Source organism: Corythoichthys intestinalis, chromosome 8 (assembly GCF_030265065.1).
Source record: "Corythoichthys intestinalis isolate RoL2023-P3 chromosome 8, ASM3026506v1, whole genome shotgun sequence".
In the NCBI taxonomy this organism is placed as follows: domain Eukaryota; kingdom Metazoa; phylum Chordata; class Actinopteri; order Syngnathiformes; family Syngnathidae; genus Corythoichthys; species Corythoichthys intestinalis.
In genome coordinates, this window is record NC_080402.1 from 12,246,138 (window position 1) to 12,271,904 (window position 25,767).

The 25,767-nt window shown below is 36.7% G+C and overlaps 1 protein-coding gene across 1 annotated transcript in view; it reads left to right on the forward strand.

The window, feature by feature from the left end:
• Positions 1 to 24,879, forward strand: part of LOC130920291 (protein kinase C alpha type) — a 294,714-nt gene extending 269,835 nt beyond the window's left edge. Inside the window, exon 17 of the mRNA XM_057843391.1 lies at positions 9,428 to 24,879. Within this exon, the coding sequence (XP_057699374.1) occupies positions 9,428 to 9,592 (165 nt within the window). The 3' untranslated portion in view covers positions 9,593 to 24,879. The remainder of the gene's footprint in view (positions 1 to 9,427) is intronic.
• Positions 24,880 to 25,767: the final 888 nt, after the last annotated feature.

Sequence of the window (25,767 nt, forward strand, 5' to 3'; positions counted from 1 at the left end):
ACTATTTTTGGTAATTTGAACTATTAACATTATTATTCATTATTATTACATAATTCAATACTATCATTATTTATTTATTGAATATTATTTTGTTGTCGTTTTTTAATTGATAAAATTGAAATATATAAATAAATTATAATTTTATTAATATAATTATTAATAATTAGTTATAAAAACTACTAGAAATTAACTCAGGTCACATGCCCTCTAAAGCTGATTTTTTTTTTTTTTTAATATTAACATTATTATTCATTATTATTATATAGTTCATTACTATCATTATTTATTGAATATCATTTTGTTGTTGTTTTTTAATCGATAAAATTGAAATATATAAATTAATTCTAATTTTATTATATTAATATAATTATTAATAATTAGTCATAAAAATTACTAAAATTTAACTCAGGTCACATGCCCTCTAAAGCTGATTAAAAAAAACAAAAAACTTTAATTGTGCCCTGTATAGAGGTAAGCAACCATTTGTTGTCAATCGTATTGAAAAATATGCCAAGATTGTCATTAGAGGTCAAAGTTATAAAAGTGCTACCGAAGGGGAGTCTGTGATAAATGGAAGAAGACAGTTGAAGGTTGCTGGGCATTACCCATCAGGTATCTGCTGTGCCTTATTCATGCACGTACACACGCCAACACCGACGTTTGTCCTTTAACTCTAAGAGTGGCTTGGAGGGAATGTCACCTGTCACTAAAAATATCATTGAGGACGTTTGAACAAACGACACACAAACAAACAAACATTTGTGCTTTGTGTCAATTAAAAAAATGGTAGAAAAACAAAAAATGTATACATGCTTTGGCACATACACATTAATGCTAACGTCCATGCAAATGTAGTCTAGGAATGTAGGTCAGATAATGGAAGCCAGTTAGTCATGAGTTTGAAGTCAACTCACAGCTGACAGTCTAACTATCGGAAGTGACAATGACAGAGGAATGTCTCATCTGCATACATAATCATCCTTCTGTTCGTGCAAAACATTTTTGTAGCCAAGTTGATTCAGCATTGTGGGGACAAAATATCAATGCCATGCTTAGAGCGATGGGATGGAGAGGATACTGTTCCTCTCCAGTTCTACAGAATGTAATGATGAGCCATAAACACCCACAATATAAAGAAACCAAAGGCGTAGAATTCGTCGCAACATTGGTAGGGACGCTTAAACAGCTTGTACATTTTTTGCCGGGGACGGGACGTTAATAAGACCAAACAGATTGGGTTAATGGGGTTCAGGGCTCACGTATATGCTGATGTTTCCTACGTAAAAATGACAAAAAAAGTTGTTATTTTCATGGGAGAAAGTCGTTTTTCAAAATAGGGGAATTCCATAGGTGTTTGAACTCTTCTTGATAACTTTCCCCGGTTCATCTGTCGACTGGCCGGTTAAAGGAAAATTAAAGGCAAGGTACGGGCCAGCGCCAGTCACAGTCATCTTGCTTTTGTTTGTGATATCAGTCATCAAGTGTGTTACTTCGCCCAGGATTATGACAGATTTGCCATTATCGATATACGTTTTAATTTGCTCAGATACTACTGAATTTATACAGGGAATCACATGTTAGCCTACATCAGGGGTCCTCGAACTATTCTACATTGGGCCGCAGCGGCCTTCAGCAAAGAGTAATTCATAGATATAATTGGTTATCTCTTTCATCTTCTTCTCCCTTATTTTCATCTCCAAAGTGCATCAGTGGGCTGAGCAATTGTGGAAAAAAATAATCTAAATTAGGATTAATTCCAATTTTTTTACCTCGATTTTGATTAATGTATGATTATCTGAAAAAATGTCTGCATAGGCTACAAATAAAAATATGTTTAAATAAATACAGTGATCCCCCGCTACATCACGCTTCATACTTCGTGCCCTCAGTCCATCGCTGATTTTTTTTCAATTAATAATTAAATAAGAGCAGATGAGCCGTCCCGAGATGATCACATCACTCTCTCTCCTGCTGCTCATTGTTGGTCAGGCAGTGCACTGAAGTTGCTTATTAAAGTTAACGATGATTAACCGATATTTAATGTTTGATCTCGCCACAGATGCTTGGAAGCCAAAGCTTCAAAGCGCCGCATGCTTCAATTATCGTTGAACTTGTTAAACAGTTGCTGTGGCAACTCATTGTGTGTAAGTGAGCAGCTTGAGCATATTTGAGTGGACTCAGTCAATGAAGCATTTAATAAAAACAAGCATTTTTCTACTTTATTCTTGTTTAAAAATATGTCGGTGGGACATTAACATGTTTAAAACTTTTCATAATTATTACATACAGTGCTTGAAAACCATTTATCACATAAAAGTTTTCTTTTTTTTTTTCAATTATATTTTGGGGAAAAAAAGTGAAAAACATGTCTTATATGTTTCTGTTTTTCATGCTAAATCTGAATAAATGCATTGAACAATGTTAGGGCTGTCAAACGATTACATTTTTTTTTCAAATTAATTTTAATTAATTTTAACCAAGTTAATTACAGTTTAAAAATTCAATTAAAGCGATCCATGGATAGAAAGATTTGTAGTTCTTTAAAGATATATGTTCGTACAAGTTATAGAAATTTTATATTAAAACCGCTCTTAATGTTTTCGTTTTAATAACATTTATAAAATTTTCAATCAAAAAATAAACTAGTAGCCCGCCATTGATGATGTCAATAATTACACAATGCTCATGGGTGCTGAAGCCCACAAAATCAGTCGCACCCAAGCACCAGCAGAGGTGACAAAACTCCAAAAAACACAAGTAACAAGTGGACAGTGCTGTAATTTTAATCTGTTTGAGCGGGGCATGTGCGTCAATTGCGTCAAATATTTTTATGTAAATAATTTTTAAAAAATAATTACCGCCCGTTAACCAGATCATTTTGACAGCCCTAATATATATATATATATATATATATATATATATATATATATATATATATATATATATATATATATATATATATCTTTGGGGGGAATGTTTGGATTTGGCTATGTCATGGTTTTTCATTCATCGCAGTGGGTTCTGGTCCCTATTAACCGTGAAAAACGAGGGATCACTGTGGTGTATAAAATGAATAAAAACATTTTAATTAATGAATAAATACACTAATACTGTAGTTATTTGGTTTCAAAAGTGTTAAGTCACAACATGCTCTAATTTTCTTTCCGTCTAAACCAGACTGTTTACAAGAAGAAAAGCAGCAGCATTTGTTTTTTTGACTGTCTACAATTTCCTGTAAAACACAGACTGGGACCTCTCTCTCTAAACAGTCACTTGATAACATTTTGCAGGTTCTATAGTTTCCATCAGAGTTGGTGAAATTTCTCAGTTTAATTAACGTTAACAGTTGAAAACACATACAGCACTCTGAGCAGCTTCCTACTCAAGTTTGGCAGGTTAGCAAGTTCACACAGTTTAATTTTATGCTAAGTTTGATGTAGGTTGGACTTCCAGTAGTAAAGTTAGTGGTGTGTTCCCTACTTCCACAACATTGACGTCTTTTTACAGTGCTTACAGTGGCTGCTGCTGCTGGCTAAAAAAAACTTCTAATATCCCTCCTCATCGAAGGGGGTGGAGGAGGCGAGATGATGACATGCATTTTTGTCGGGGCCATGTGTGTATGTGTGTGTGTGTGTGTGTGTGGGGGGGGGGGGGTTCTAGTCATCAGCCAATTAAACGGGCATTTATGGGGGAGGTGGGGAAAGGGGTAAATGTGAGTCTAAACGTAATGAAAATCATTCACTTGATAATGGTAGGGTCAATTCTATTCTTACAACATATGGGAAGACACTCTACATTACCTATTTAACTGAAGTCATTATACAATGCAAATAAGGTTGCTTAAAAGTTGGTGAAGACAGTTTATGTAACCTGAAAAGTTAGTAGTCTTATGTGCCTACTGTCCTTAAGCAAACCTATGCCCATGAAAGAAACAAAACTTAAAAAATGAGGTCACAAAGTTTCTGATTCATTCACTCTCCTTCAGTGTATTCTATACACCTCACGTGGTACACTGTGTACACTTGCTGGAGTTGTGTTTTTTCCAACAGATGCTTGATGTGGAAATATCATGTTGAGGTTGAATGAGAAGTCGTGAGCACCCAAGGGGCTTATGCTCCTAGCATTGTGAGTACAGGCCAAAATACGGAAGAACAAAATTGGAAGTGGTGCTTCTCAGCCAAAGACACGTGATGAATCTCTCAAGACCTGAATAAGCTGCTCAGTCTGAACAAGACTGAGATCTTAATTAACTGGAAAAGGAGGGAAAACAGTCAGACACATAAGGGCAGCCTGGGACTTTCTACAAGCAAGTTGAAATTATTTAGATGAAATTTTAGACTAACAACTAGGCCAGGACTTACCAACTCATCACCATCCTCATTTTTTATTATTTACATAGTAATTATTGTCTAAAACTATTTGATTTACTTTTTGTCAGTTTAATCAATTTTCATTATTTTCTTTGCATTTAAAAAAGAAACGTATACATTATATATAATTTAGGGCTGTCAAAATTATCGCGTTTATGGGCGTTAATTAATTTTTTTAATGAATCACGTTAAAATATTTGACGCAATTAACGCAGATGCCCCGCTCAGACAGATATAAATGACAGTACAGTGAAACGCTCACTTGTCAATTGTGTTTTATGGAGTTTTGCCGCCCTCTGATGGCGCTTGGGTGCGACTGATTTTATAGGATTCAGCACCCATGAGCATTGTGTAAGTAATTATTGACATCAACAATGGCGGGCTACTAGTTTATTTTTTGATAGAAAATGTTACAAATTTTATTAAAACCGAAAACATTAAGAGGGGTTTTAATATAAAATTTCTATAACTTGTACTAACATTTTTCTTTTAAGATCTACAAGTCTTTCTATCCATGGATCGCTTTAACAGAATGTTAATAATGTTAATGCGATCTTGTTGATTTATTGTTACAATAAACAAATACAGTCCTTATGTACAGTATGTTGAATGTATATATCCATCTTGTGTCTTATCTTTCCATTCCAACAATAATTTACAGAAAAATATGGCATATTTTATAGATGGTTTGAATTGCGATTAATTGCGATTAATTATGAATAATTAATTTTTAAGCTGTTATTAACTCGATTAAAAGTTTTAATCGTTTGACAGCCCTAATATAATTATATATAAACTGTAATTTCCACACCATAGAGCGCACTTGACTTTAGTTCGCGCCACCGAAATTTCACAAAATATTTGAAAAAAAAATCCATATATATGCCGCACCTGAATATAAGCCGCAGGTGTCCGTATCTCAATTTGGGATATTTACATAGATTTGATTGATCAAAAATATCTTTTTTAACCAAATTAACATCAACACACTAAGTTGTGTCCTCCTCATTCATGTGCAGCTGTCTGTCAGAGGGGCCAGAGATTGCAAGTCCCATGTTCTCTGAGGTAGTCTGAAACCATAAAAATACTAAAAAAAAAAACAACTAAAAAAACTAAACAGATCGCTACATTTACGAAGGAGAAAAAAATATAAAACACTTTACCTTAACTTAAGCTTGTAGTGACAAAGTCCTTTTAAAAAATCCTCATAGTACTTGATGAACTAACAACTGTCAGCGCTAGTCCTAGCGTAGTAGGTTTTTCTGTAGCCCACTGGCTAGTTGTCCTCTTAAATGCCGTCAAATCACTCACGGCTAGCCTTAAAGCAACACTATGTAACTTTTCAAACTTTATAAAATATTTTCATAACATTTGTGATGATATGTCGACTGACAACTAGTTGAACGACACCTCTTTTATATTTTGAGTGGGCCTTTATCGTTATCACCGGCAACAATTAACTTTGAGGAGGGTGGTAGGAACCCTGCATCACAGAAAAAAGCTACAAATGTGCTGCCTGCTTTCCGATGTACAGTAAGTCACTATCCTTCCCTCGTTCATTATAAAGAAAACAGTCGATGCGAACACTTTCGCGCAAATTCTGCAAAGATGGCAGAGCATCAAAAGAGACCAAAAGTTTTACACAAAATCAAACGTTTCTTACTTTTAACATAGTCATATGCTATTGTTTAGCCACAACTGGATTCATTACCACATTACTATTCATCCTTCACACAGTGGCTGGAAACAGAAATGTTGTTTAATCCATCTGCAGGCGACTAGGGGATCAGGATTTTATGACACTGTGCGCTGGTCCTCATGGGAAACGTAGTCTTCCTTCAGGCAAAACACTACGGCTTTGGTCCACCTGCATTGCTAAAATCGACCAGAATTGAAAAGTTACCTAGTGTTGGCTTTAAATGGTTCTTCTGTAATGGCATCAAGCATCAGGTGGAGACTTCATCGACAATAAATTCTTCTGAGCGTTGGTTGGAAGTGGCTATTTGCTGCTAGCATAGCGTCCCGCTCACTATAGCAAACATTTTTGGTTAAACTTAAATCGTTCCGTTGCGGCACATAGCATTGGATATAGCCACAGTAGTCTAAAAAATCCACAGACTCTTCTCTTAAGAAGTCAGCATGAACATGGGAGAGACATGCCTCCTCTCAAAAGTTGCCTACGGAAGGGCTAAGAGCTAAGGGTGTGTTGGAGAATATACGCTGCTCAAAAAATTTGAGGAACACTTCGAAAACACATCAGATCTAAACAGGGGGACAGTTGAGGGGAGAAATTATCTTGAATATATTTCCTTATAATAAGTACTGTATATTCCGCACTATAAGGCGCACCTAAAATCCTTCAATTTTCTTAAAAGCAGACAGTGTGCCATATAGTCAGATGCGCCCAATATATGGATCAGCTTTGGTTAATCATGGCATGATATTCCCTTAAGCGCGTGGATGTGTAAAGCAACCGCAACCACTACTACTACTACTTCTACTACTACTGCACCTTATAGTGCAGTGCTCCCTTCATATGAAAACAGTTTTAAAATAGGCCATTCATTGAAGATGCGCCTTATACTCCAATGCGCCTTCTAGTGCGGGAAATACGGTCTGAGTAAGTGTTCCTCTAATTTTTTAGAGCGGTGTGCTTAGACTTGAGAGTGTTTTCGTAATGGAACACTCATGCTAGTCGGTGGAGACTTGAAACGCACCAAAAATGTCAGCGTCATCATGATGCGCCAGGCCTTAGAGCTAAATCATGAAGATTGCAAATATCCATAAGCTGCTTCGTTATTAAAGCTGCAGGCTTCTAATGCTGAGAAAACAGTAACTACTTAAAGTCTGAAAATTACGGTTCATCGTCATTATATGTGTGTTAGTGTTCTTCAAATATCTTTATTTGAATAGGTACCATAATTTTCGCACTATAAGGCGCACCTGACTGTAAGCCGCCACCCACCAAATCTGGCACAAAAACAACATTTGTTCATAGATGAGCCTTACTGTACTATAAGCCGCAGCTGTCCTCACTGTATTATGGGATATTTACACCAAAAGATATAAAGCGTAAACCCTTTGTTTGACAGCGGCACCATACGACTGTCATAAGACCAAATGAACCACCACGAAGCTATGAACAGATTGGCTGCAAAGCTTCATTGCTTCAAGAAGCTTCATTTGCCCATCACTGCTCCTTTGGGGGAGACAGTCAACTTCTGCTGCCACCTGATGTCAACAATGTTGCTCTCCAACATGCATGCTACAGATGTAAATAACAATCAGAATTAATTGTTCGGTGCTAATTCTTTCTTCAGTTACTGTTCCAGTTGTTTCATTAATTGCTAGTTATGGTATTTGGTAACACTTTATTTGACAGTGGTGCCATAAGACTGTCATTAGACAATCATAATTATGACATGACACTGTCATTAGCATTAATGAATGATTAAAACAGATATCATTCAATGTTATCCAGCAAATGATCTTACTTTTGAATAGATGTATAAGATCCAAGCTGGACAAAAATGGACTTAGGCTACATTCATACTACAGGTCTTAATGCACGAATCCGATTTTTTCGTGTTTTTCCGACTCGAGTGAGGCAATAACTTGACGGTCTGAACGTGACAAGTCGCATAGAACGGGACCATTTCAAATCCGATCTGGGTCACTTTCGTATGTGGTCTAAATCCGATCTGGGCCACATTTTTCCAGACGGTCGCGGCGGTCTGTACTGTCCAGTCCCGCAAATCGGATTTAATGCAGCAATTACGTCATCAAATAGCGAGAGAGTCGTTACCGTAGCGATGCACCTGTGCGTTATTAGCGCCTAGCTTGCAGTGAACACGGCTTTTGAGGAAGAGCTGAGCTTGACAACAGTCATAAAAAATAAAAATGGGTTCAGGATAAGCCTGAGAATGCTCAGTTTTCTCTCTGTTCCAAGTGAGCAATATTTCAACATTGCCTCCACGGCCGAGAGTCGGGACAAACTGCCTGTATGTGTGTGTGACGTGCACGGACAGTGCGTCCATGCTATCGATCCATATAAACTTTGAATATTTGCCTAAATGGGGATTATTTATGTCTGTTATTTGTGTCCACCTTTTGAAAAGCAAAATATGATATCCCTGGAATGACGGATGACGTCTGTCATTTGTTTTGATGGTTCTGCGCATGCGGGTCTTCTTGCTTAGCGGGTGTCGGACTGCGAATTAGTGCGCATGCGTAATACTTGAACGGTCTCAATGGATAAAGGCAGTCTGAACGGGCACGCCAAAAAAACGGATATGACAAAAAATCGGATTCGTGCATTAAGACCTGTAGTATGAACGTAGCCTGAGTGACATAATTTGCCGGTTGACACTTAATGATATCAGTCATAAGCATTCGGCAATGCCAATGATAGTGTCATGTCATAATTATGACGGTCTGATGACAGTCTTATGAGGGCGCTGTCAAATAAAGTGTTACCTATTAACCAAAATAAATCAACAAATAAACCACACTGGAGTATAACCCGCTGGATTCAGAATGAAGGAAAAAGTAGCGTCTTGTAGTCTGAAAATTACAGGTAGTTGAATTTGATAAACGTAATATTTAATTAGCCCAAAAATTATTTTTCTCGATAATAAAAATGTAGCTGTTGGTCAAATAAGCACATTGTGGATTTAGTTGAACGAATGCTCAAGCTTGTTTGTTTGAAAGTGTTCCGCAGCTGTGCCAACGCTGATTTGGTCTCGTGAACGCTCCACTGCCATTGAGATGAATGAGATCTGGAGCATGTAATGTGATGTTAATTGTCAGGTGTGTTGTTTTCCATTTTTACGTGTCACTGGACGTGGAACAAGTATTTTGGTGCATTTTGTGCCCCTTAACCAATCGGTTAAGGTGGGAAACCATTGCATGCTAGAAATATGCAGTGTTTATGTCAAATAGACACTTAAACAATGTTTTGGGTTATTATGCTAAATGCTAAAAAGACGCAAGTTTGCTAATATTCTACTCCATATTTACCTTAAAGTGGATCTCTTTTGTGTGTTTTGTTAATACAGTGTGGCAAAGCAGCGGAGAACTTCGACAAGTTCTTCACGCGCACTCAGCCTCAGCTCACACCTCCCGACGAGTTGGTGATCGCCAACATCGACCAGGCCGAGTTTGCCGGCTTCTCCTTCATAAACCCACAGTTTGTGCACCCGTCGCTCCCAAACAGCGCATGAAAAGGATGGCCAACCCCCCTTTCATACCCCACTGTGAAGGATTTCCTCTACTCACTGCCATCCCCTCAAACTAAATTCCCTAACCTACGGCCACCACTTGACAATTCAAAACTTGATGCATCATTTCTAATCAAAACCAGGTTTTTAGGGCATGCTTATAAGTTTTTATGGTATATTTTACAGTCTAGATTGAGTTTGATTTTGACTTTTTCGCCAACAAAAAGTGTTTCTGTTAGTTTCTTAATGAGCATGTATTGAGTACAAAGATGTTTACGCCAAAACTGGACGCACTGAGATAAAATTGTTTATCAAATGCCAGTATGTGATGTAAGAAAAGGAATACATTTACTCATTGGCTGCTATTGACGGTTTTTTAATCATTGCCAGTCCCTCACGTCTATAACCTTTAATGGCAGCCAATAAATTAAAGAGGAAGTTCAGATTTTTAGAGATCAGGCTTAATTTTTGAGTTAGCGGGGGTTTAATTAGTCGGTGGAGCTTGTTTCAACAAATTCCGTTCAGTTTTTTAAAGTTATTTGTTAGTTTCAAGGCTCTCGAGTGGCTAAGCTAGCACGAGTCAATAGTGCTTGCTAGCATGCCAATAAAAAGCGATATTAATAGTTGTAACCAGTATTGTTAATAACGGCGTTAGAGTATAATAGCGTTACTAACGGCGATATTTTTTTTTCAGTTGTGAGTAATCTAATTAATTAATTTTCTCATCTGTATTTAATTTATTGGCTGGCATTAAAGGTGAAAGACAAGAGGTCTGTCACCCTTAATGAGGTATCTGGGTTTTAATTAGTCGGTGGAACTGGTTTCCGTGCAGTTTTTAAAGTTATTTGTTAGTTTCAGGGCTCCGGAGTGGCTAAGCTAGCGCGAGTCAATGGTGTTTGCTAGCGTGCCATTAAAAAACGATATTGATAGTTGTAACTAGAGTTGTTCCGATCATGTTTTTTTGCTCCCGATCCGATCACGATCATTTTAGTTTGAGTATCTGCCGATCCCGATATTTCCTGATCCGATTGCTTTTTTTTTTTTTGCTCCCGATTCAATTCCAATCATTCCCGATAATTTTTCCCGATCATATACATTTTGGCAATGGATTAAGAAAAAACTGAATAAAACTCGGACGAATATATACATTTAACATACAGTACATAAGTACTGTATTTGTTTATTATGACAATAAATCCTCAAGATGGCATTTACATTATTAACATTCTTTCTGTGAGAGGGATCCACGGATAGAAAGACTTGTAATTCTTAAAGGATAAATGTGACTTTGTATATTGTGACTAAATATTGCCATCTAGTGTATTTGTTGAGCTTTCAGTAAATGATACTGTAGCCATTTAACTTCTGCCCAAATGCATGATGGGAAGTGTAACCATGACTGTGCGTCATGGTACCAATTGATATATCTTCTCTGCGTTGGGAAATAACATAATGGTGTTAAGAAAAAACTACTACCTTTCATCCCCACATTGCTTCCCACGATTATTCTAATCATTGGGAGAGGGATTGAAAGGCTTAGGCATTTAGAAAAAGGCTCCAAATGCTGCCAAAATTAACGCTACTCAATTCACGCTGCCTTTTAGCTCTATATACTGCATGGGTAAAACGGCGCCATTATAGATTGAACGCGACAATGCGTAAGTGGGTCGTGCAGCGCATGTGATAATAGCGGTAAATATTGTAAAGTGATAAATGTAAAAAATATTAATTCTTGCCGTTAACGCGATAACCCTACCTTAAGCTTAAACTAAAGACTCTGGAAGAGTGTAACACATTATGTCTCTAACGTTAAATACAATTAGAAAACGATTTAATTAAAAATATATATGTATATTAAAAAAAGCATGTCCGATATTTTTTTGCCTATTCCGATACTTTGAAAATGATGTGATCGGACCCGATTGATCGGGATATCTCTAGTTGTAACCAGTGTTGTTAATAACGGCGTTAGAGTATAACGTTACTAACGGCGTTATTTTTTTTCAGTAGTGAGTAATCTAATTACTTTTCTCATCATTGCAACGCCGTTACCGTTACTGAAGATGTAAAGGCGTGCGTTACTTTGCGTTACTACGTTGGTTGAATGACGCGAGAAAAGTCTGCGGGACATGGAGAGAGAACAGCGGGAGTGGGAAAAAGGGAGTTGTGACGCCGTTGCTAATGCGATGCTAGGCTAGGTGGCTCCAATAATACCTGACTGTAGCTGACAGCCCACAAACTACGCCCACATGCTGCTATGCTAGATATCACATGTATATGAACTAGATGCGAAACGACAGACTCGGCATCGTTAGCAAATGTATAGAGAAGTAGATGCGAATTGATACATTTGCCGGCGTTAGTAAACAGCCACCATCTTAAAGCAGTAGACTTCTCAGAAAGGCTCTGTTGTAGAGGATCTTCCTAGCGAACCTTAGTAACTTTTTATCTAAAATACTCCTAAATTGGCAAAATATTGACTTGAATCTATCTTTAAATTATTAAACGGTTTTAAAACTTTCACTGTAGAATTTAGACAGAAGGGAACTAATGCAATAACGGGAGCAATTTTAACAACTTGAACGGTTGATTCACAACAATAAATGACTTCCAAACATAGCAAAGGTAGTTAAGTTTAGGGTAAAGAATTGTGCTAGGGCGACCGTCCCAAAAACCCTTTGAATTTCACGTTTTTTTTTTTTTTGAATGGGTAAAAAACATGAAAAGTAAAACCATTTACTTTGCCAAGTAACTAATTACTTTTACAATCAGGTAACTGAGTTGCTAACTCAATTACTTTTTGGGAAATGTAATTTGTAACTGTAATTAATAACTTTTTTTTTTTTTTTTAAGTAAGATTAACAACACTGATTGTAACATAGTAAAAAAAAGTCAAAATGAAGATCAGTGTTCAAAAAACCCATGTGACCAAGACAATGTCACACCACATCACCGTAATTCACCAGTGAAAAAACCTAGCAAGCACCATTGACTCAAGCTAGCTTAGCCACTCCAGAGCCCTGCAACAGACAAATAACTAACAAACTGCACGAAATTTGTTGGAACCAACTAATTAAAACCCTGCTAACTCAAACTTAAAGCCTAATTACAAAAATTCTGAACTTCCCTTTAACTGTAATCTGTCAATTTGTATTATAGACATAAGATCATTTCAAAAGAGCATTTAAAGCATGCATTCAATCTGTAGATGTGCATGTACTATCTGACTTTGCATTCTCATTCACACACGCGCTTAGTTGGTGGCTCACAGTTATTTTTTTTTTCCAATGAAGAATTAAGAATAGGCTGAATATTCCTCCTGGAGTAAAGCAATCATAGCCAAATATGAAGTAGAGGTGACGCAGGCATTGAAAAAGCACCTTGTTATTTCACTGATTCTGTATCGTGTTTACAGCTTTCTGCCTGTTTGAGTTTTTTATGTCTGTAAAATTTTATGATTGTCTCAAATGCCATTGGTAGCAAAAAGTCAAAATTTTGAAGCCTGTAAAAGAAAGTCATAATTTTTTTGCCAGGCCATAACAAATCCTCTAAACTTCTAATATTTTCAATGTCTACATTTGTGTTTTTCAATGTCTACATTTGTGTGGTTTTTTTTTTTTTTTTTGTACGTGTTTATGAACAGTTATGATTTTAACTCGCAGGATACATTTTGTGTATAATTTACAAAATAATTACTAAAGGTTTACAGTGTGTACCCAACTGTTGCTACACTTCACTAATGAGTGGCGTATTTTTCGACTAGCCAAAAAATGCGCAAGGAAGAGGAAAAAAAACATATATAAGTCGCATTTTGGGGGGAAATTTTGATTTCTTCATTTCAGTAAGAGTAACCTCCGCATTTCGCCAGTCCCTTACAAGTTTCTTGTTATCTCTAAACATTCTTTGTCCTGCTCGATTACCATTTTCGTTTGCATATTTCACTACTGGCAGCTTGGAATATGCAAAATTTGATTTTCTGTTCTGTGCCATTTTGTTCAGCCCTTCTCAGTTGTTGTTGTTTGTTTTTATAAGTTACCACCAATGTTGAACTATAGGCCTTGAGGTGGCCTCTTGCGGTTTAGTGTGAAAATAACATGTGAGAGACTTATACTCTAGAGTAAGGTTGTCAAAAGTATCCAAAAGTATCAAAGTATCAATACTGAAAAGTTTTCTCCAGATACGATATTTAATTGCTAAAGTATCGATACTCATTTATTTAGTTTTTGCAGGACTGCAGGCCACCAGAAATTTGTTCTCATGGGCGAAATTTGAATTTTGTACTACTCTTGATTAGGGCTGTCAAACGATTAAAATTAAAATTGAGTTAATCACAGCTTAAAAATTAATTAATCGTAATTAATCGCAATCCAAACCATCGATAAAATATGCCATATTTTTAAGTAAATTATTGTTGGAATGGAAAGATAATTCCACATACTGTACATAAGTACTGTATTTGTTTATCATAACAATAAATCAACAAGATGGCATTAACATTATTAACATTCTGTTAAAGCGAACCATGGATACAAAGACTTGTAGTTCTTAAAAGATAAATGTTTGTACAAGTTATAGAAATTTGATATTAAAACCCCTCTTAATATTTTCGTTTTAATAAAATTTGTAAAATTTTCAAACAAAAAATAAACTAGTAGCTCGCCATTGTTGATGTCAATAATTACACAATGCTCATGGTGCTGAAACCCATAAAGTCAGTCGCAGCCAAGCGCCAGCAGAGGGCGACAAAACACCAAAAAACACAAGTAACAAATGGACATGACACTGTGCTGTCATTTTAATCTGTTTGAGCGGGGCATGTGCGTTAAATGCGTCAAATATTTTAACGCGATTAATTTAAAAAATTAATTACCGCCCGTTAACGCGATAATTTTGACAGCCTTACTCTTGATATTAATGGAATATATTTTTGCATTTTCTTTGTTAATCATTGGCTGCTATTGATGGCCAGTCAAAACGTCTATCGCTGTCAATGGCACTGACAAACCAGCATTTCCAGCCAGGATGGAACCTAAAATCAACAGGAAGTAGCCTGGAATTGAAGCTAAATCAATAGGACGTGACCTTAGAATGCCCCAAAATCAATAGGAAGTGACCTGCAGGATATTTTAATGTAGTTTCTATCAACCTATTGGCTGTGATTGACGGCGGAACGTTCGCTCACGACTATCCCATCCACTTGAAATGGATTTTTGTCTACTACAAACAAACTCATCGCAGTCCTCAGCTGAGGGATGATTAGATGCCACACAATTGGACATCAGTCATTGTCAATGGCATAAAGAGCACAGTCCTTGACAAAAGTCTTGTCGCCTATCCATTTTGTAGAAACAATTGCTAAAAACCTGAATTTTAATTATTCAATTGGTTTCAGAAATGGCTTATATGAAAGCTAAGACCCTCCAAAATGATGTTGAATGTACAAAAATATATTTGTTTCTCTGAAAAAAGATTTATCATTTAATGAAGACATAAAGGTCAACTGGGCTGGCCAGTCCTGGAGGAGCTTGATCTTCTTTGGCTTGAGGAACTTTGAGGTAAAGATTGAAGTATGTGATGGAGCACCATCCTGCTGCAGAATTTGTCCCTTTTTATGGTTAGGAATGTAAGAGGCATCTTAGATTTGTTGATATTTCAGACTATTTAGGTTGCCTTCCACCCTGCAGATCTCTCGCACACCCCCATACAGGATGTAACCCCAGACCATGATTTTGCCACCACCAAACTTCACTGTTTTCTGAGTGAATCTCGGACCCATCCGGGCTCCAGTGCATTGACTGTGGTGTAATTCAATGGAAGATTCATCTGAAAAATCCACCTTTTGCCACTTTTCCAGCGTCCATCCTTTTGACAGGCTGTGGGCCTTGGCAAAAGCCACACTGTTTTTAATTGTCTTTTGTTTAATGCTGGTTTCTGGCCACTGATTCCACCATGGAGGCCATTTCTTGACAGAATTCGACAGACTATTCTGGTTGACACAGGTGACCAGGTCTCATGGAGCTCTGCTGCAGTGGAAAAAGATCAAGATCCTCCAGGACTGGCCAGCCCAGTCACCAGACATGGACATCATTGAGCATGTCTGGGGTAGGATGAAAGAGGAAGCATGGAAGACGAAACCCAAGAATGTTGATGAACTCTGGGAGGCATGAAAGACTGCTTTCTTTGATGTTCCTGATGACTTCATCAATAAATTGTATGAATCCTTGCCGAAGGCCATGGAAGTCATACAAAATATTAAATTTGGATCTCACAGCACCACTTCTTAATTCGCTTATGTTATGTAACATATTTTTGCATTTGAAGTACATTTTTTTGTTCAATTTTCACACTACTTTCTGTAGGCGACAAAACGTTTGCCTTGCCAAAATTTGACCTTTATGTATTCATTAAATGATAAATCTTTTTTCAGTGAAACAAATATATTTTTTGTACATTCAACATCATTTGGGAGGGTCTTAGCTTTCATATGAGCCATTTCTGAAACCAATTGAATAATTAAAAGTCAGGTTATTAGCAATTGTTTTTACAAAAAGCGACAAGACTTTTATCAGGGACTGTACATTAAAAAAAAAAAAACACTTAATTTTGGTATTTTTATTTAACTAGTATCGAGTATTTTTTAAGCATCGATATCGAATTGAAAATGTTCGTATCATGACAACACTACTCCAGAGTATAAGTCGCACCCCTGGCCAAGCTACGAAAAAAAAAACTTATAGTCCGAAAAATACACAAAAATTTCACAATGAAAAACTGGTACTGGAAACACCTGAATTTTGAAGAAAAAAAAATCAAATATCTCAAAAATGCTTTCATGAGGGGGCTTTTAGATGTTTCGATATTACACACCTACCACAGGACGTGGCGTAGCTAGTCACATGATCACTTCTCTGTACGCAAAAGTTTTGGGCGTCCATCTCGCGGGGTGAAGAGACTTTTACGAAATAAACAACCTTCAGTAAAAACACGCTTAAGTTGCAGTTATACTTTGCGCATTTTTTAAAATATCACTTTGCGAAAAACTAATGGAAAAGCAGCTTTTAGAAAATAACATCAGTTACCTATACAGTATATAAAAAAGGTTTCCTGGATATACCAGTAACAACTAAAATGCATTGTTTGCATTTTTTGTAATTATGTTGTTTAACAGAGAAAAAAAAAGTCAGTTAGATTGCCAGTACGTCTTTTTTCCCCCCAAAGATGTTTTTATCCCTTCCCCCTCATTGTCTATAATTTTATATTACCACGCATCAAAATTAGTGTAAAATTCCATTGTAAATAGTCATCGTGGGTTATTATGAGTCTAGCAAATTTTTATACCAACACCTAAATGTGCTTGAGAGGATCCACAGTTAAGAAAGTTTAGTTCAATAGTGCAACATCTTTGAAAGATTGCCGTTTACTGTCATTGTTGTCGATTGAATCGAAGTTGTCATGGGCTAGCATGTACTTCGTAGCGTCGCTCATGCATGCGAGTCATTAAATGCAGCATGCCACTTATAAATGTAATAATCAATTATACCCCAAAGTGATATACCCATCATAAACAAAGCCAATTTGTGGCTTTTAACAGTTTTAATTAGAACTTTACTAACGGGATACGCCTGTGCATTGTCAGACGCTACATCTTTGCAAACAGTATTGATATTGTGTGTGTATTACGTCTTTTTTTGTTTGTTTTCAGGGGGTGAATGTGTATTTTAACACATATCTCCTTTGGCCAAGGGTTCTTATCTTGTGCCAGCAGAATTTAGTAGCGTTTTATTAAAAACAAATGCACTGAAATAATAATTTAACAGTTTTCCCCTTTAAAAATAGTCCTGATCATGATAAATCAGAGCACTTTTGTTTGTTGATTAATTCCACTAACATGCTTCACATTTGACAATGTTCATACCTTTTTTCAAAATACAACTGTGTGGAAGCAGTAACATTACTAATAATTTTTAATCATTTAATTTTTCATAATTTGAGTGCAAAGTTTGCGTATTTGTTCATGATTGATTTTAGTGCTCCTTTATCCCATTTTATGTTGCTATAGACCAGTGGGACCACTCACTCGTTAATGTCTCATTAACTCATTGGCTGCCATTGACGGCCATAGATGTCCAATCCATTTGATATGCAAATTTTAAATGCAGTGATAATATTTAGTAAATGATCATCTTCAGTGCCATTTAGACATCCAAATTCATTTGAACAGCGATGGTGGCAGCAAATGAACCAGTGTTGTTTTTGCCTGCCCTTTTAATTTCCGTTTGTCTTTTGGACAATAATACTTATTAGTCTTAGTCTTATTTTAGTCATCTCAAAATGTGTTTGTCTTCGTCTCGTTTCTGTTGACGAAAAATCAAGACTAATTTCGTATAGTTTTAGTCGACGTTTACTATTAATTATTCAACTACATATATATATATATTTTTTGAATTACTCTAAAAATAAATATATAAACGTTTCCAACAATTTCGAATGAACATGACAGACGAGGACATATTGTAGCATCAACAAGGACAACGCCGACTTAGTGATAATACACACTCAGCAGATAACACAATACATTATTTTTAAAATTAATTATACTCACCTGGACTCTATGAAGTGTATGTGAAAAAGTCAGAGAATTTAAGCACACGTTCACCATTAGCATTAGCCTAATGCTAACGCGAATGCTATGCTAACGCTACAAGTTGCATTTAGTGTGTAACAGTGTTGTTTTGGCAGCCATTTTAACTTTTGACTTAGTATTTTGGACAAAAATACTTATAAGTCTTAGTCATTTCAAAATGTGTTTGTCTTCGTCTAGTTTTAGTCAACGAAAACTCAGACAAATTTTGTTAGTTTTAGCGACAATACTCAAAATGCTTTCGTCTATAAACTTCAAAAGTTTTAGTCCATGAATAAATAAAAGGTTTCCAACAATTTCGAATGAAATTGACCGACAAGTACATTACTGTAGCACAGGGGTGACCAACTCCGGTCCTCGAGGGCCCCTATCCAGCTTGTTTTCCATGTCTCCCTCCTTTTAAACACCTGAATCAAATGAGCAGCTCATCAGTAAGCTCTGCAGGAGCCTGATAACGATCCTGATCATTTGAGTCAGGTGTGTTGGAGGAGGGAGACATGGAAAACAAGCTTGATAGGGGCCCTCGAGGACTGATGTTGGCTACCCCTGTTGTAGCGTCTACAAGGACAACGCCAACTTGGTGATAATACATACTCAGCAGAAAAACAATACATTATTTTTGATTAATTATACCCACCTGGACGCCATGAACTGTATGTAAAAAAGACCATTTAAGAGGATGCTCGCCATTAGCATTAGCCTAATGCGACTGCTATGCTAACTCTACAAGTTGCATTTAGTGTGTAACAGTATTGTTTTGGCAGCCATTATAATTTTCGTCTTAGTCTTTTGGATAAAATACTTATTAGTCTTAGTCATATTTTCGTCATTTCAAAATGTGTTCATCTACGTCTAATATTAGTCAACGAAAACTCAAATTTTTTTCTAGTTTTAGTCGACAGTTTTCGTCTATAAACTTCAAAAGTTTTAGTCCATGAATAAATCAATAAATAAAAGGTTTCCAACAATTTCGAACGAAAATGACAGACGAGCACATAACTGTAGAGTCTACAAGGAAATCACCATTTTCATGATGATAATACACTCTGCAGGAAAACAGCACGTTATTTGCAATTAATTAAACTCACCTGGACGCAACGAATTGTATGTAAAATGTTTTCCAAGAGTTTAATACAGACATGTCCAAAGTGCGGCCCGGGGGCCAAATGCGGCCCGTGGTCAAATTTCATCCGGCCCCCAGCCTGTGTCATAAAATCAATAATGTCTGGCGCGCACACAGACCTAATAAATTGGTCAGCAGTACTGCTACCAGCTTACACACTAAATGCTGCTCCTCATTTACCCACTAAAAATCAGCAGCACTCTAAGCAACATTACCCCGTGTGACCCTCTACTCCCAATTTTCTAAAATAGTGACAATCAACACAAAAAAAAAAGAAAGTTGACTGTGACGGCCGACGCTTCAAGGATAGGTGGACATTGAACTATTTCTTCACTAAATTACGCAAAAACTGTTTTTAAAGAGTTCGATGTGAGGCGATATTACTGAACAAGACAAGCTGACAGGGAAGATACTGTAAGTAGCGAGAAATTGGAACAACTTAAAGCTAGTTTAATTTTACAGCAGTAGTATTTCGCAAGAGCCCAAGAGATGAAAGAGACCGCCACAAAGGCTAGTTGCAAGATTTTGTGGAAATTATTAATTTAAAAAATTATAATAAAGCAAATGTGACACACAGAATGGCTTGCTAAAATTTGCATAAATATATTGTTCTACGTAAAGGATGTCAGCCAAGGTCGGCCCCCCACATTTTTACCACACCGATCCTGGCCCCCTTTGCAAAAAGTTTGGACACCCCTGGTTTAATAAGACACTGAGTCACTGCTCTAAATGCTAATGCTAACACAAAGCTAACACTACAAGCTAGTTTAGTGTGTGATGATCACTCAGCACAGACCTTTAAAGGCAAAAGCAAGATGGCATAGCTAAGATAAGAAAACAAAACTTACCACACAGCACCTGACACGTTTCACAAAAGGAGCCTGGAATGGGCACACGCTTAATTAATAAGCCTGTGTTTGGGGCGAGGGGGTTGTAGCACGTCACATGAGTGACACGACCAAACACTGCTAAATGCATTCTAACTATACATACAATAAGAAAATATCACACATTGTGAATTTATGACGGAAACTATGGCGAATTTTCATCTCGTTCTCGTGTCGTTAGACAACAACTTGCATCCATCTCGTCATGTTTTAGTCTTCCAAGACATGTTTTCAGCGCGTCATCGTCATTAAAAATTTGATCGTTGACGAAATGTTTTCATTATCGTCATCATTGACGCAGCACGTCACATGAGTGACACAACCAGAAACTGCTAAGATGCAAGCTAACTACAGATAAAAATGTCACATATTGTGAACAATGTGACGGAAATTGTTGCGCATTTTCGTCTAGTTCTCGTCTCGTCAGACGAAAACTGACATTCGTTATGTTTTAGTCTTCAAAACCACGTTTTAGCTCATTATCGTCTCGTCATCATCATGAGAAAAAATATTCGTCGACAAAATATTTCGTAAATGTTAACGAAAACACTGGAATGAACCAATCATTCGCTGCCACCATTCCTGTCCAAATGAATATGGGCGTATCGTTGTCAATGGTGGCCAATGAGTTAAATGGATTTCTGATCTTAAATATTGTGTTTATTTTATTCGTTTTGCTTTTGTGGCCAGTGTTAGTTGTCCTTTCTGCTTTTCAGGCAATGCAAGAATGTTGATAGAAAGTCTGAATTTTCTTCCCTCTAATGTGTAACATTACATACAGATTAAAGAGAAGCATTTTGCATGTGCCAAACAAATATGTCATACCCTTGGTGCCCTAGATGTAGTTATGATGTCAACGTGTCTCGACATGAACCAAACCTGCTGCTTCTCTGATCACATCACACAAGTTTTGTTTCCTGACTAGCCTAGCATTGCGCAGGCTGACTTTGCCCTGAAAACACTGAAACTAGAGAAGCATCTGATTGTTTTAACATCCACAATGAATAAAATATAGGTAAATGTAGTCTACCCGACAACTACTATGTTGTTCTCTTTTTTTCTCAATGAGGGTAATTCACATGATGTTATACCCTCTTCCTGGTATGCCGATAGGAGTGTATCCCTCTGTACATACATGAAAACTGAAGCAGCAAACTTTTACATGGCCGTTTACATGATGACTCTCCGAGAATACGAAAAATTTCAAATTTGCATTTATATGGGCCCGTCTTCATTCGAACAATGTCGCAATTCCGCATGAAAACGATGTAGTATTCATGCCAGGCCCTAGGGGGCAATGCAGATTTACAGGGCGACAGAGAATGATGCACTTTGACCCCACCAAGCGCCCTCAGCCCGGAAAGAAATATGCTGGCCCACTCGAAGCAATAGCATTTTTCTTTTGTACAAAAAGGCACAAAAATGGAAACATTCAACATATTTAATTTAAAAGTATTATTAAAACAGTAAATTAAAGCCGACATTCCGCCATATTTGCAGTTTTTAATATTTAGTAGCACCGCTGCGCACACCCAATTTGACGTGTACGAGTGCTGACGTTATCGGCGCGGTCTCGCACCGCGGGAGCCTTTGATATGCATGTCGAGGAAGCCCCCCCTCAATCCCCTGCAATCGGAGTCTTCCACTTTGGAGGCAGGATTCAGAATTTTTCGTCGTTGCCTTCCGTCTTCGCCGACACCATATGCACGCGAGGCCACTCCGCAACACAGTCATTGCGTCTTCGTGTCGCAGAGTTGCCATGTAAACTGCCCCTTAGTGAACGCCAACATTTTTGATTGAATGAATGGATGAAATGTTAATTGTCATCATCATCGGTTTCATTGACAGTTACAAAATGTGGGATAGTTTGGCCAAAGAAAGAGAATCATTGACAGTCACAAAATATGGAATAATTTGCCCGAAAAGACCGATGACAGACAAAGGAAGACGGGGAAAAGCATATGCTTATCTTTTAAATGAATTTGCACATCATCCTCACTTTGCATTTACTGTACAACCAACTTTGCTTACACTTTAAGTTTTTTTTTTTTTTTTTTTATTTATTTTTTTATGTAATTCAGATATGGGAGAAAATAAAGCAAAATCCCCAGAAAAGGTTGTTAAGTACGTTAAATCAATTCCTTTTTTTTGTACCATTCTGTTTCTTAATTTGAAAGCCACCCCCCACTGACTTTGCTACATCTCATCCTCGCTTCTCATTATATGCGTCTAGTTAATCCATCACCTTATCAACAGTCTCCACACATCTAGCAGCCCCTTTTGAGTCTTTTGATTTCTTAAATTCACACATACACACGAACCCAGCATGTAAATTGTCAACGATCCAACTTTCCCTTGTGTTATAAACAGAGGTGGGTCGTAACGCGTTACATTTAATCAGCTACATTTACTTTTTGAGAAAAATGTACTTCCAAGAGTAGTTTTACCAGACCATACTTTTTAATTTTTTTTACTTGAGTAAATTTGTGAAGAATAAACACCGCTCTTACTTTGATACTTTGGGCTACATTACATTTTCCTCTTTATTCTAGATATTAAATTTGACTTTATTTTTGCCAGAGATGCCCACAGTGGCTCTACCAGTTTCACCAATCAGACATCGCAACAATAATCACATATCTCTTTTATACCAGTCAGACGTAACAATTAGGGTTGTGACATATATCGAAAAGGTGATCAATTGCGATCATTTGTATCCCAAAATGTTATCGATATGCTCCCAAGAAGAATTGATGTATTGTTTTAAAAAGATGTCACGGTATAAAAAAAAATAAAAAGTAGGGTTGTTCAGATCATTTCGTTTTTTTGCTCCGGATCCGATCCCGATCGTTTTAGTTTGAGTATCTGCCGATCCCGATATTTCCCAATTCGATTGCTTTTTTTTTTTTTTGCTCCCGATTCAATTCCAATCATTCCCGATAATTTTTCCCGATCATATACATTTTGGCAATGCATTAAGAAAAAAATGAATAAAACTCGGACGAATATTACATTCAACATACAGTACATAAGTACTGTATTTGTTTATTATGACAATAAATCCTCAAGATGGCATTTACATTATTAACATTCTTTCTGTGAGAGGGATCCACGGATAGAAAGACTTAATTCTTAAAGGATAAATGTGACTTTGTATATTGTGACTAAATATTGCCATCTAGTGTATTTGTTGCGCTTTCAGTAAATGATACTGTAGCCATTTAACTTCTGCCCAAATGCATGATGGGAAGTGCAACCATGACTGCGTAGTGCTACCAATTGATATATCTTCTCTGCGTTGGGAAATAACATAGGGTGTTAAGAAAAAGATTACTACCTTGCCTCCCCACATTGTTTCCCACGATATTTCTGATCGAAGGGAGAGGGATTGTAAGGCTTTAGGCAATTAAAAAAAGGCTCCAAAGGCTGCCAAAATTCACTCTACTCTTTTTACGCTGCCTTTTAGCTCTCTATATAGGTAAAGCGGCGCCATTACAGATGGAGCGCGACAATGCATGAATGGGTCGTGCAGCACAAGCATTAATTGCGTTAAATATTTTAACGTGATACATTTTCAAAAAAATTATTTACCGCCGTTATCGGGATTAACTTGATAACCCTAATTTAAGCCTACATTAAAGACTCTGGATGAGTGTAACATATTATGTCTGTAACGTTAAATACAATCAGAAAACAATTTAATTAAAAAATATATATATATATATATTAAAAAAAAGGCATATCCGATATTTTTTTGCCGATTCTGATACTTTGAAAATGACGTGATCGGACCCGATCGATCGGCACCCCGAATCTCTAATAAAAAGGAACCAATCAGTGTTGGTTTTGGCGGCCATTTTAATTTTCGTCTTAGTTTTCATGTATTGGACGATAATACTTATCCCATCGTTTTTTTTCACAACGTTTGAAAATGCATGCATCGTACAAAAAAATAAAATACCTTGAATCCTCAAACACATCCCTCCTGAGACAATCCTTCCTGTTTGTATGCAGTACAGCTTTCGTACTTTTTCAACAGAAATCCGGCGTTAGATCGCCGCGTGCTTGTGTTTGTGAATAGCTCCTCTTGATGTGGGCGGCCCCCTACTTGAATGCGAGGCGCAGAGCATGACCAATCTGACCCGTGAATACATTATGAAGTCTATGCCAGGGGTTCCACACACAAGCTTGCAGTCGAAAGTCCTATTATCATGCTAGCTTTTTAAATCACGTGGCCTTTAAAGAGCTGTAAAAAATCAACTATTTTACATAGAGTCCTGCCGTCAACATTACTCAAAATTTCAACCTCTCTCCCTGTTTTTATTTGCCACCGATACAGCACGGAGATATGATTGTTTTAAATTTGCGGTAGGAAATATTTTCTCCACTAGAGGTCCCTCGTGCTCTTTAGACGGGTGATTATTCAGGTCGGAATTTGATGATTTTTGTGTTGTTGTTTTTTATTTTGCTTAATATGGTCATGTAATAGGTTAGAGTACATTATAATGATAACAACAGTTAATATAAATGACGTGCTGAGAAAAAAAAAATCTGACATTGTAAGCAGTTACTCACAATGTTACTCATTACTTGAGTATTATTTTCACTGAATCCTTTTTTTTTTTTTTTTTTTTTTTTACATCAACAGTACTTGAGTACATTTTTTGATGAGTACTACACTAATCCTACTCCATTACAATTTTTGACTACTCTGCCCACCTCTGGTTATAAATCTCAGAAATTCTTTCAGAGCCATGAGTATGTTTATGTTATACATTGTTTAAATCTGTGTCATTCTTTTCTTAATTCTGGCCGGATACTAATGAAGTTATCTTACTTGTGAAGTATGAGTGGTTTGTTTTCTTTCTTATGTGACTCCTTCTTTGCTGTAGGTATGTGATAAAGTTTTCAATAAATCCGGTAGAGGTTTGGCAGTGCCAAGGTGAAGAACGTGTCATCTTTTTGCCAAAATCATTACACAATCTCTTACTGTCCTTGTACATAAATGACTTCCAGTAGATGCCTCCGTAGACAATGAATGAAGCATTATGTGTGTTTTACAAATGTTTGGTCTCTTTCCTCGTAAGCCTGAAACCTTTAAAATGACTGAGCAACTTACCTTGTAATTGTGTCATTTGTACCTAATGTATGATAATGCAAATAAAAAAAGAAAGGAAACTGATGTTCATGCTTTGGAAGAGAAGTTTTTACTTGCGTTTTTATCATACTATGTCTATGTAGTCTATAAATGGCAACATTGCCAATATGTCCAACTTATTCACTGATGAGCTGTTTTGAGAACAGCCAAGTCTTTGATTGCCAGCCATTTTCGAAAATTTTAAACTATTGTGTTCCAAGATTAAATGTACATCAAATGAAAAGAGACTTTCACCTCCCAAGAATGTTTGATTCTGACATTTACATTCTTTAGTAATCAGAAAAACATGTTGATTTTTATCAAAATGCAGCCATTTCTCCTTAACCTCTTGACTTTGCTAAAGATTGCAAAGACAACAAATTTCCCGTG